Below are 12788 nucleotides of genomic sequence, written 5' to 3' on the forward strand. Positions count from 1 at the left end.
CTTGGTTATGTAATTTAATGTACTGTTAATGTCTGTGTTTGTCTCTGATGCTTGTGTGCTTATGTGCCCAATAACACTACCTTTAACTGCCAGGAGTCAACAAGGAAAGAAAAACAAAGACAAAATCCATGAGTAACACATCACACCAAGTGCAGGCCACAAGGGATCACGGTGCAGCGTGGGTGCTGAGGCCACAGCCATGCAGGTGAAGCCACTGTCAGGAGGGGTGCCCTCAGGAACAGGCAGGCCAGCTGCACGTGGACTGTCATGTGTGTGCCACCCTTGGCATACATTTTTGGTTTTCAGGAATTCTGTTGTTCAGCTAAACAGAATCACCCATTTCATTAAATTGAATGAAAACTCTAAATGTATGCAATGTACAGCTAGTTTATATTTGTTCATGCCTAAATAATTATCATTACACTATCTGGTTTGCAGTCCTAGAAGAACTATTTTGCTTCAATGAGTTCACAGTTTGTTTGAGGTAAGGTGACACTGCTTCACACGATGTCACAAACACGACGCAAGGTCATGTTGTCCTGTAGAAGGTGTCGGCTGAGGGACACCTTCCTGCTGAGTCACCAAGAGAACGGACTCTGACCCCGGAGCAAAGCACCCACGTGTGAACGCTGGGAACCCTCCACCTTGCCATTGTGCTTCTGGGTGAGCCTCTGAGGGCCTGTCTGTTCTGAGCACCTCTGATGTTTCACTGCACTCTGAGAAGAGACGGTAATGATGTGCCCTCAGGTAGCACCCGGGGCTGCAGCCAGGCATCCAGACTCAGTAAATACATCAGGGAGTGGACAGCTAGCAGGATGGCCATGCTTATCACTGTTTGAGGGTCAAGATTCATTCAGGCTAATTATACTTTCATTTAGAATGCTATGTAAGGAAACTGTTTACATATCTGGTGATACTGTTTATATCGATCCCATGCTGTGTCTAGGGGCTGAGACACTAAAAGTCCTAAGTATCCCAGGCTTCAGGGAGGCAAGATGTCAGAAGAAACTTCCAGGGCTCAGAGCAGTGGCTCAACAGACTAATTCTCCACCTGCAAGCTCTAGGATCCCATATGGGCATCAGTTCATGTCCTGGCTGCTCCTTTTCCCACCCAGCTTGCTGTTTGTGGCCTGAGAAAGCAGTGGAGGATGCACCCGTGTGGGAGAGTCTGGGAGGCTCCTGCCTTCTGATCTGGTCATTATAGCCATTTGGGGACTGAACCAGCGGATGGAACCTCTCTCTCTGCTTCTCCTTCTCTCTCTAAAATCTGCCTTTCAAATTAAAAGAATAAATCTTAAAAAATATATGAACTTTTAGCAAAGGTTTACTGAAAGAGGACAATGGATTTTGACTGGGAGAGAAACGTGTTTTATGGAGGAGTCAGCTTGCATCTAGATCACAAATAACAGGTAGGTTTCATGGGAAGGAACAGGGCCCCAAAGAGCGTGACCAGAGACCCAGGAGGCTGACACAGAATGGCTCTTGCAGGCAGGTCAGAGTCCACAGTGGCCAGATTTCACAGCCTCTGGGGGTGGAAGCACGGAAAAATGGAAAGTGAGATTGAGATGAGTTGGAGACGAACTGTAGATACTACTCCAAATTTCCATATGGGAATTTCTGAGGATGGCAGGAACCTAAAGCAAAACTGCCATAAATCCCATACTGTCACAAAATCATCAGATTGGAGCCAGAGTTGTAGAACAGCAAGTTAAGCCACCTCCAATAAGACCTGTATCTTATATCAGAGTGTCAATTCAAGTCCTGGCTACTCTGCTTCCGGACCAGCTCACTGCTGGCCTGGATAAGTAGCAGAAGTGGCCAGAGTGCTTTGGCCCCTACCACCCATGTGGTAGACTTGGATAGAGCTCTGGGCTCCTGGCTTCAACCTGACCCGTCCTGGGTGCTGCGGCTATTTGGGAGTGAGTAAGTAGGTGTAAAAAACTGTCTCTTTGTGTGTGTATCTGCTTTTCTATTATTAAAAAGGAGATTTATTTATTTTATTTGAAAGTCAGAGAGACAGAGCAAGAGAGAAAGAGAGAGAGATCTTCCATCCATGGCCACAATGGCCAGGGTTGGGCCAGGCTGGAAGCAGGAGTTGGAAGCTTCCTCTAGGTTGCCCAAACACTTTGTATATCTTCCGCTGCTTTTTCCAGGAGCATTATCAGGGAGTTGGACTGGAAGCGGAGTAGCTGGGAGAAGAACTGGCACTCATATGGGATGCTGGCATCATTATGGGCAGCAGTCCAACCAACTATGGAATAATACCAGCCCCAGCCAAATAAACAAAGATTTAATTTTTTAAAAATCATCAAATCAGAATACCTGCTTGACAGAGGATAGAATACACAAAAAGCCACAAGGGACCCTCAGTAGCATCTCAGCCTAGGACACTGGACAGGTCAAGGTACTCCCATCATTCAATCAAGTCACGTGTAACCGACACAGCTTCCGACTTACTGGACATCACGGTTTGGACCATCTTCTCTTTTTGAATTAATGAGTCTGCAGGCATCCTCAAGCATCGGGGGTGGGTACGAGTTGAACCCTCCTGTTGACAGGACAAAGTTACAGCCAGACCTTAACACTAGAAATGGGATTTGCTGAGCAAAGAGCAAGCCACTCTTGGAACAAATATGACACTACATCTCAGCAGTATTTGGCTGGTAAAACCAGTAACTAGAAACACTATGCAAAACTTGATTTCAGAGAGCTTTAACAGCCAAAGAATTACCAAGGTCATGGAAACAGCCCTTCTCAACTGTTCCTCCAGGCCAATTGCGATGCAGGGACATGGGATTTCTGGGTGCTCAGGCTAAAACAATCTAACAGATATTCTATTCTGACTCACTGAAGATTTTTACTGAGATTTAGGCTACTGGACAACAGAAAAGATAATGTTTTGTTACATATTTTATTTCCTATGCTTCTGCGTCAATCCACACTGGTTTCATACAAAAAAGCATCACAGAAAATATTTTTGCTTACTGGTCTAAATTAATTTCTGTCTGGTGGTGGTATATGAACCTTTGAAATACTGAGAGGTACATCATTCTTTCCTTCATTTAAGAAAGTAATCTTTTGATAAATGAGGCCTTTGGTCATGAACAAATCTCAGAAAACATCTGAGGTTTTGTCATAACCACAGTTCTATAAATTAAGCATTCTTGCCCCCACTTTCTGTTTCTCTAAAATGAAAACGCATTCTTCTGAGCGATCAGCCCTGAGACTCGCCCTTGGCCGAGCAGAACTTTTCCTGCAGTTGTCACTGCTGGCATGCATGGAGCAGTGAGAGTACAAGCACCAAAACTTACGACCTTGGAGGCAGCAGTTTGCGACAAAGTCTGAGAGGCAGTCTTTTAACTCCTGCCAGTGAAGTGGTTACAGAAAGGCAGTGGAATGTGTCCGACAACATGCTCAGTGCAAAGGAAGCTTCCTCTACACAACCGTGGTTCCCCAAGAGCCCAACAGGACCAGCCTGGAGTAATCCTACGGGTTTTTTAAAATGCTGCATTATCAATCATCAATCGATCAATCAATCAATCAATCAAATGCTGCATTATCATCAATCTGGTTGCATAGAACAGATGGATACCAACACTCTGAATCAAGAAGCAGCTCGTGAATGTCAAATTCTGCATGAGAAGAGGTTTTAGGGGTGGTTTCAACTGCCGCCTATTTCCTAACACCTCCTTTTCATGCATGCATAGGAGAGATGCGTAGGAGGATACGGATGCATTTTACTGAAATATCACACTGTACTCAATAAACATGCACCGAGATTTGTTAAAGTTACCAATACCATCAAAAATACCAGTTTATAAAAAAAATAAAGACAGCTAACAACTTACGTCGGACTGCATGTACAAACGGCTTTAAGAACTTCACAATGTAGTTCAGATCTGGCTTATGGATTCTGCCAAGCTGTATCAGGTGGTGATCTGCTGGGTGGCTGGCTAACTCCTCCAGGTCATTTGTGGGTGTAGAGCCCAGAGAAATCACAAATATGACGTAGCCTTGGCACTTGGCCCTCAGTGCCACCTTTCTTACAAACTCCAGTTTCTCATGATTTTCTCCAGCTGAGACCACAAATATCACCTTGTGCTTTCTTGAATGTGTCTCAGAAAAGAGGTTTTCCATGGTCCACATCAGGGCATGACCAATGGTGGCGTCTCCACTTAGCTGTTGGAGGGAAGTCTGGATGTAGTCCTTCATTAGTGCTTGGTTGCTGTACGTTGTAAAGTCAAACTCTGTTTTTACTGTAGTCTTATTTCTCCTGGACCTGCTCCAAGTGGAATAGCTCAGCAAGGCGACCCGATCACCAGAGTCTGAGACTAAAGGATCGGAAGCAATGTTGAAGTTGTCGATCATGAGGCTCACCACACCTTTCAAAGCCTTGAACTCGTCACCTGCTAGATTCCGAGAATTGTCAATGAGGAAGGCTACATCCATGTATGAATCTTCAGGCAAGAGAATTTCTCTGGCACAGGCATTTGCGAAACATTTATCTAGAAACACAGAGATGCATTATTGGTTCAATGTTGGTACACAATGTGCTATGGTTTGAGATATTCATCAAACAACTCACTGACGAATTACCAAGAATTCAGTCTCATCAACCCTCCTCAGTCTCCCATCATTAAATGACTGAGGAGTTCCCAATGTCCTGATGTTGTTGTGGCCATCAGCAGACAATCCAGGAAGATCTTTGTTGAAAGCAAATGTGGGTGGTATGGACAAGCCATTTTCAAACTCCTCTAGAAAAAATTATTTTTAACACTTCTCAGGCTTTTGAAACAAGCTACCAAATCGTCTCCATCAGCTGAGACAATTTTCCAAACCAATTTGCACATATTATGGAAACTCCAAACACTGTGGGGACGGAAACTGACATATGGTGTTGGATAATTGGAAAAGCTGAAAATAGAAACTACAATCAAAAATAGAGGTATCTGACAAAGTTAGGTTCCATAATTCATTCAGAAGGCATTTCAGCTTTTCAGCACAATAAGTTCTCCTCATTTGTTTTACCATAGCAAAGCGTGCAGCGCTGAAGTCTTTCCAATGGTTCGTATTCACCATTTGGAGGAACTGGAATCAACTGGAACGTTCCAGTGTCATCAAACTGCAACGAAAAAGAAGTCAGGGCTTGTTTGCTCACTTCCTTTAGCTATAAAGAAGCCATCACAACCCACTTTTAAGGATTAATCTGGAAAACACTCATCTTTTAACATGTCTACACATACACATACAATCCCCTTATCCTAGACACAGTCCGGGGCTGGTATTGTGGCAAAACTGTGAAGCTGCAACTTGTGAGATCAGTATTCCATTTCAGTCTCTGTTCAGGCCCCAACTATTCCGTTTCTGATCCAGCTTCTTGCTAATGTGCCTGGCAGGCAGCCAAAGATGGTCTAGGTACTTGAACTACTGCCACTCACAGAGAAGACCCACACGGAGTTCCAGCCTCCTGTCTTCTGCCTTGCCCTGCTTCGGCTATTGCACACGGGGCATGAGGCAGCAGATAGAACTCTATCCTTTCCTCCCTGTCTCATACTCCAGCTGCCATTGTATCTTTAAAATAAATTTTTAACATAATATAAATTTAAAATACATTATTTTGAAAACTAAAGCAGACATAGAAAGGGAGAAGGAAGGGAGGTGGAGAGAGGGAGAGGACAAGAGGGAGGGATATAGGAAGGGGAGAAAGGAACTTCTCTACAGTTTTAGAATTGTATTTTACAGATCACATGGCCTGTGTTACAGACTAGTTAAAATTAAACAAAAAATTCCCAGGGGGAGGAGAAGAGAATATCAATCCATGGAAGCTGCAGACACAAAGGGGCAGAATCTCTTTTGAGAAAAACATTCACAGGCATTGATTGCTTCGCAAACTTGAGCTGTTAAGGACTCTCCAACTTCATCTGCCACATCATCAATGAGCTATGGCAAGCAAATGCCAAGTCTGAGACCCCAGGCCAGCAAGGGGCTGCTCTTTATATTAGGCAAATCCAAGTTTCAAAGTTTGTTCAGCCACTGAGTAGCTGCACAAATTGACTAAGTCACAGAAGCCTCTGGGCCTCCGTTCATCCAGTTTAACACAGAAACAACAAGTTTACTTTCATTCCAGGGTTGTGAAGATGGGGATTAGGGAAACTTCCTGGGACTGAGCCGTGCACACAGCACCTGCTGAGTCATCATCATGACTGTTGCTACAGTCAGGGACGGGGTCACATGGACTCCGAGAGAAAACAGCGGTGAAAAAGAGGTCACCTGCCTCCCAGATGCCCACCCCCACCTCAACACCACCATCTTAAGAAGTCACCCAGGGAAAGTCTTACCCCGAAGGCTTCATCAAGAAAACCTCTTTCATTGAAGGCAAAGACGGCAGGGCTAATGTCCAGGGCATTGAACTCCATGGTGGCTGTGATGATGGACGACCTACTGGTTGCGGCACCATTGCTGAAAAACACGGCCACTCTCCTCACGTTGGCCCCCGCTCTTGTTCTCTTGAAGACATGGCGAGCCACATACCTCATGGCATGACCAATGTCACGGGCTTCTGTGGGGACCTGGTATCTTATCTGGGAAAGAAGCTGGAGAAGCTGCCGCTTGCTGTGGTAATCAGACCCACGGATGAGGTAGCTGACGTTGGAGTCATAGGACAACACGGTGACTTTGGCCCCTACTGGACAGTGACTTTCCCTGATGTTCAGGTCACTGATAATGGAAGCAATCATGTCCCTTGTCTCATTAAATCTCCGTTCTGTGATCCCAGAGGACTGGTCTAAAGCAAACACCAGTTCTGTTGGATACACTGGACACTTTCCTACAGAACAAAAATGTAGAAAGAGTGAAGTTATTATGTTTCTGGGTCAAAACCTTCCCCAAACCCTTACCTTTGTCCCAGTGCAGCTAGTTCATACGGAAGTAAGACAAGCACATCTTGTAGACCTACAACAGGGATGCTCCCCCATAGGGAGTTGGGAGAACCTTTGATGGAAACTGGCAGGTGCTATGCAAGGGTACAGCATTACTTGGACACTGTCTTTGCAGCCCTTAAGGAGTCTGCCATTCCAATGGAAACTGGTGGCCACTGAACATGAATTTTTTTTACTGGTTATGCATTTTTAAAAATGAATAAAAGAGAATTATAATGTATTGAGGATTTCTAAAATAGGTTCTCCTCAGAAACCTTTGAAATGATGTATAAATGGTAAAGTTGGAAGATTTCCATCCACTCAGGCAAGAGATGCTTACTGGGTACTCACCATGTTGAATGCAGTAATCTACCTGCATAGATATCCAGTGGAGGGCTGCCTGCAAAGTCATTGTATTGGGAAGGACCATTCCACTATGAGATATAATTATCCTTCTTTTTTTGCAATTCTGTTTATGTTGAAAGAGACACATCAATCTCCCATCTGCTGGTTTACTTCCCAAAAGCTTACCACTTGGGGATTGGGCCAAACTGAACCTGGGGCTGGCAACTCACTCCAGGTCTCCCACAGGGGTGACAGAGTTCCCCCGACCTGCACGTTAACAGAAAGCTGGAGCACAGCCAGGACTCCAAGGCAGGCATTCAAGTATGGGATGCAAGTGTTTCAAGCAGTGCCTTAACTGCTGCCTCAAATGCTATCACTATTATTTTCGCTTAGATTTTTGGGACAATGAGCCTGTTTTCAGAAAGGGGTTATCTTAGGGATTTTATGAGAGCTGAATTTTAAGTGAAAGCCAAAATGGCAGGAGGCAGGGACAGCAAAGACCAGGGAAAGTCTGCAGTAAGCTAACGCAGCAGTGGAACTGTCTGTAATTTTTATCCAATAGCCTCAGGAGGGCCCAGTTTTTGGTATTTCTTAGCAAATATTTTCTGTGTATCACCTAAGCCATCAATGTCCTTGTTAAAGTCTAACTGCAGGAAAAGAAAGTTATTTTTTAAAAATAAATAAATAAATATGTTATTTTCTTCTTCTTAGGTTGTCCCACTATCTTCCATCTGGCTAAATCTGAAAGCATTTTTAATTCAAAGTAAGCCAATCCCAACTCCCACTGTTAGTAAGAGGCACAGGAAAGTGTTAGAGATGTGCTTTAACTAAACAGATTTGAATGAGAAGAATCTTTCAAATAGAAAAGTCGATAGCCAGCAAGAGAATGAGAAGCATGAAGTTATTCCTCACTTTTTAGGGCTATATTTAGATGGCAAGCAGGATGGGATGCACCTTCCAGGCTGACTTGGCACCACAATTCTTCTGGAAGGTGGAATATATTTCCATTTAATTATTTCCCCAGGGCCCAGCAGGGCACCTAATACATTTAAATGTAACCTAGGCCATGAAGGCTTCCTGAGTACTAGCCATGTGCAAAGTGTTTTTGCAGAATTAAAGTCAAGGGCTCCAAACTTAAGTACCAGCTTCGAGATCTTGAGGTCTCCTTGAGGTCCCGGGACTCAAGTTGAGGTTGACCCAACTGACGTCACTGCCCACATCCTCCAAGGGATCTGAGGCTCCAGACAACACTGGTAGCAGCCCAGGCCGCAGTGAGGCTCCCGGCAGGGCAAGGCTGGCAAGCAGTGGGCACGTGATGACAAGACAGGTGTTGGCTGGGGAGGAGGACTCATGTCACATCTCGGAGCCGGAGCCAACGGGGTCAGGCACAGACTGAGCAGCAGAGCCCACAACCCCTGAACTCCTTGGCAACCCAAGGCCTACTCTGTGGAGAAATTGCGTTGTAAACTGGGAGAGGGTCCAGAAAGACCAGTAAGTGTGAAGGGTGGGTTCACCCTTTCTGACTAAGTCAAAAGAATCAAATGGATAGCAATTTTCAACTCCTGTACCGTTAATGATCTGGTGACAATTTTAAAATTAATTTTCCACGAGTGACATTGAACAGCTTTTCCTCTTTTGATTCTAGCCTGGCCTGTGTTCCTGTTGGACTACAGCCTTTTGCTTTGATTTGCTGAACTATTTAATGAGGCTGTTAAGCCTTTGGCTATAATGTTAGCTTAAAATATCTAAAAAAGAAAAGTCAAGACATTAAGTTGATCACGTTAGCAGTTACAGTCATAATGGAAAAACTGAAGTAGTTATAGAAAAGAGAGTCCTGTTTGCTGCAGGACTGAGGGCTTCTTTCAAAATGTTCTTGTTGGAATACAGTACTTATTCAGGCAAGAAACACTGCAGCAGGAACACTCACCTTCCCAGCAAGCTATGAAAAGGGGGGAGAGAGAGAGAGAGTTTGTTACACTTTTTTTGGATGGGGGAAACACAGGAAAAACAAAACTCAAACAAAGCCTAATAACTCATTCGACTAATTTCCCATGAGGCTGACTCCTAAGGTATGGCAAGCCAAGGTTAAAGCATGGAGGCTGATGTCCACAGAACCTTCCTAACTTGCTGAGCGGTCTGATTTCCCCTGGGGAGCTCCGGGCAGCCTGGGACAAGAGCTGAATTTGGGCTGAATCCAAGACTTTGATCCCTTTTCTCAGAACAAACGCGGCTTTGGTGGAAGAGCAAGACAGCTGGAAGAGGTTGGTCTGTCCCTGGGTAGCCAGCTCACAGTCACCAGGCAAGCCAAGCTGCAATCTGAGCTCTTCCTTTCTTCCCTGACAAACAGCTGGGCAGCCTCGACTTTTCTGTAAACCATGGTGGTGGGTGGGGGGATTTCCAAACAGCACCTACCTGCTTTCTGCGCCTGATGTACTCTCTAACCCCAAAGCCCACCAGGGTCCAGTGTGGACAAATCTTTAGGAACCCACGGGCCTTGGATTCCTTGGAAGCCAATGAGTCACTGGGAAGCAGAAAGGTTTTATGGGCATGGCCACACCGCTGCCCTCCCATCAGGCTTCCCGCCAGCACACCACAAGACCTGCTGGGAACTTTCGTCACTCTCAGTCTTGCAGCCAGGGAAGGGGCCCACCGCTCTCCCACGGCCCCGCCCTCGGCTTCAAGCAGATCTCCATCCTGACCCAGGGCTTGCACCTGCTGACCTCAAACTCCGCTGGGAGGCGGCGAGCACAGGCTCTGAAATAATGTCTGCTGGTGTGAGTCTGGGAGACTTTGGGGGAAATCACTTGACCTCTTGTGAGGTGTTCCTGCATCATCAGCACCATCGTTAATAAATTTTCTTAAAAATCCTCTTGTGTCTCTAGAACATGAGGCATTTGGGCTCTCCTGTTTTATTCACAAGCCTCCCTGCCTTCCCTCCTCCACCTCTATTTTATTTTGATCTATTTTATTTTGATCTATTTTATTTTGAGGGGTGAAGTGGGGGAGGATCTACTTGTTGCTATGTGGCAGAGCTGGTGAAGGACAGACAAGTGATCCGTGTCAGACCAGGGGTCCACCCTGCAGGAACCTGCTGATGGCATCCATGACACCAGGCTGTTGGAACTGGCTCTCAAGTCCTGCTGCTCAGCAACACGTCTATCTTCTGCTTACTGGAGTTCACTGCTGGCCATTCGGAACCCTTTCTGGTTAGAGATCCTGCCTCCTGTCTCCCCAGATCCCCTAACAACCTGGTTAACTCCCTTCACTCAAGGTTGGAAACCACCCTTTACACCTCAAACCCTGCCAGGCTTCTCTTGCTCACTTCCCAGGTCCCTAACACCTGCCCTGGTCTTCCTCGCAAGCCATCAGTTGGTCTTGTTGAAGGCTGCAAGACCCTGAGGGAGTTGGACCATGACTCTATCTTCCCCCCAATGGCTTTGACCTTCTGAGCCCAGATCCCTGTCCCAGCGCCTCACCCCACCCTCTATGCTGGAGAACTTTCCTACCCCTTAAGCACTGAACTACCTGCTCTCCATGCTTTGGGCTTTTGCACCTGACTCTGGTGTCCCAAGCTCAGAGGCTTCCTCTGACCCAACGATTTGGAGGCCCTTCCTCACTGGAGTGTTCTGACATCAATATCTCAGAACACTCTCTCATCACTGGTTACTTTCTGTTCACGTCACTCAGAATCTACACAAAAGCACTCTACCCCTAAAATGTTGTAACTCGGTTTCTTTTCCAACGAATTGATTTATTTTCACAGTTTCTTGCTCTGCCCTCCTTAGCCAGGTTGCTAGCTCTCCCCACCGCTAGGCTATTCACCCACGTCCTGTGTTCTTTCCTTGAAGTCCCTGTTTTAGCCCTTCCCCTTCAGGATAGCCTCTTTGATTTTCCCTTTTTACAATCTTCTGATTGTGATGGCCTGAAAATCCACAACGGAAATCTAGGGAAGACAGATCGTCTAAAATTCTACTGTTCTAACAAGATACACTGTAACATTTTGCTCTTACACTTACACTTCCAGGGCAAGAGATCTTCTGAAAGTTCACAGAAAATGTTAGGAAAAACTGCATGGATTTCAACTTTTTCACACCAAATAAGCTTATCTTGAAACTGCTTTCCCAAGAATTTTTTTAAATACTCCAGTACTTGTTACAAACATGTTAAAATAATGAACATTTCATTTCATTTTTTGCTTTCATTTCCAATTTTTTAAAAATATTCTTAGTGACTCTTAATAAAACCTATATCTGCTTGATATTTTAGCAAAGCTTATTCTACAAGTGCAAACAGTCTAAATGAATGTGCTTTTGCTCCAATGAGCAATATTGCAGCAATAATATTCACTATTGCTTCATTTCTTTAGGACAAAGTTGTCAGAAATGAACTCACCAGGCTTTTTCATTCTCCCTTTCTTTCTATCCAAAGACATCATTAGTTTGGCTTTTCCTGCCACTCTCCAGTACTTCCCCATAACCAGATTCACCTGCTTTCACCCAAGCAGCCTTCATTAAGTACCAAGTTAACCAACTAACCCCACCCACTGTGTTCGCCGCACTGCACGTCAGGCCTTCCCAGTCTTTCTGCATGGAATGGCCGTATTAACAGAGGCTCACTGAAGCACCCTTTGAGCTGGTCTTTGTTTCTCCTGTGTGTGGCTTCTCTCCCACGATCCCTCACACCCAAAGCCAACGCACTGGCTGCCCATGTTCTTTTTCTTGCACCTTTGATCTGAAATGTCCCTAACCAGGCATTCCAGGATTCCCCACCAGCCTACTGGCCCCAGACTCCCAGCCTATCCTAGTCTCTTGCCACCCACCAACACTCCTGCTTGGATACTCACGACTGTGGTCCCGCACAAACTGAATCAAGTCACACTGCTGCAGGTGTTTAAGAGAGACAGAGAAAGAGAAAAGACATGTGAGCGCAGTGACTTTCCAGAAACTGCTTCCACACTCATAGGCTGGTGAGGGCTTCTTTCAGGAATGCAGAGATACGTACAGAATACACTGGCAGTCCCGCCATGCCTTTCGGACCCTAGGAAAACAAGAATAGAACAGTTATTGGTATGTGACCTGGAATATCAGGCAACAAAGCAAGAGAAAACAAACAAACAAAAAAACCCAAAATGTTAAAATCAAAGCTGACAGAGTATTCTTGAACCTTGTGAACTGATTACAATGTACTGTAGTCTTACACAACCAGGAAGAAAACTTCTGGTTTCCATATTAGATCAAGTAAGCTAATGTATATCCAGAGTAAATTGAATTTTTAAAGAGTGGTATAAAGAAGTAAAACTATTTCTTAAAGATAAGTGTATCAAAGATACAATGCTTAGAAAAGGGTATTACTTGCAGGGGTGCTTAAAATTACAGATTTCCCAAAAGGCAGTACTAAGGAGAAGAGGTGATTATTGAGAATTCAGAGGTAGAGTTAAACGACAAATCAAGGAGTTTAAATGTAGGAGGTAAGATATAATTGCTATCTATGCCAAAGAATCAAAGACAATTACATAGCACAGTGGGC

At 44.9% G+C, this 12788-nt stretch overlaps 1 protein-coding gene across 1 annotated transcript in view; it reads right to left on the bottom strand.

The window, feature by feature from the left end:
• COL6A5 (collagen type VI alpha 5 chain) overlaps nucleotides 1-12788 on the bottom strand; it is a 91249-nt gene that overhangs the window by 15284 nt on the left and 63177 nt on the right. Inside the window, exons 30-36 of the mRNA XM_058657093.1 lie at nucleotides 12264-12299; nucleotides 12106-12142; nucleotides 9190-9201; nucleotides 6339-6826; nucleotides 5029-5122; nucleotides 3849-4505; nucleotides 2458-2548 (exon numbers count right to left, since the gene is read on the bottom strand). Of these exons, the coding sequence (XP_058513076.1) occupies nucleotides 2458-2548; nucleotides 3849-4505; nucleotides 5029-5122; nucleotides 6339-6826; nucleotides 9190-9201; nucleotides 12106-12142; nucleotides 12264-12299 (1415 nt within the window). The remainder of the gene's footprint in view (nucleotides 1-2457; nucleotides 2549-3848; nucleotides 4506-5028; nucleotides 5123-6338; nucleotides 6827-9189; nucleotides 9202-12105; nucleotides 12143-12263; nucleotides 12300-12788) is intronic.

This window comes from Ochotona princeps, chromosome 30 (genome assembly GCF_030435755.1).
Source record: "Ochotona princeps isolate mOchPri1 chromosome 30, mOchPri1.hap1, whole genome shotgun sequence".
In the NCBI taxonomy this organism is placed as follows: domain Eukaryota; kingdom Metazoa; phylum Chordata; class Mammalia; order Lagomorpha; family Ochotonidae; genus Ochotona; species Ochotona princeps.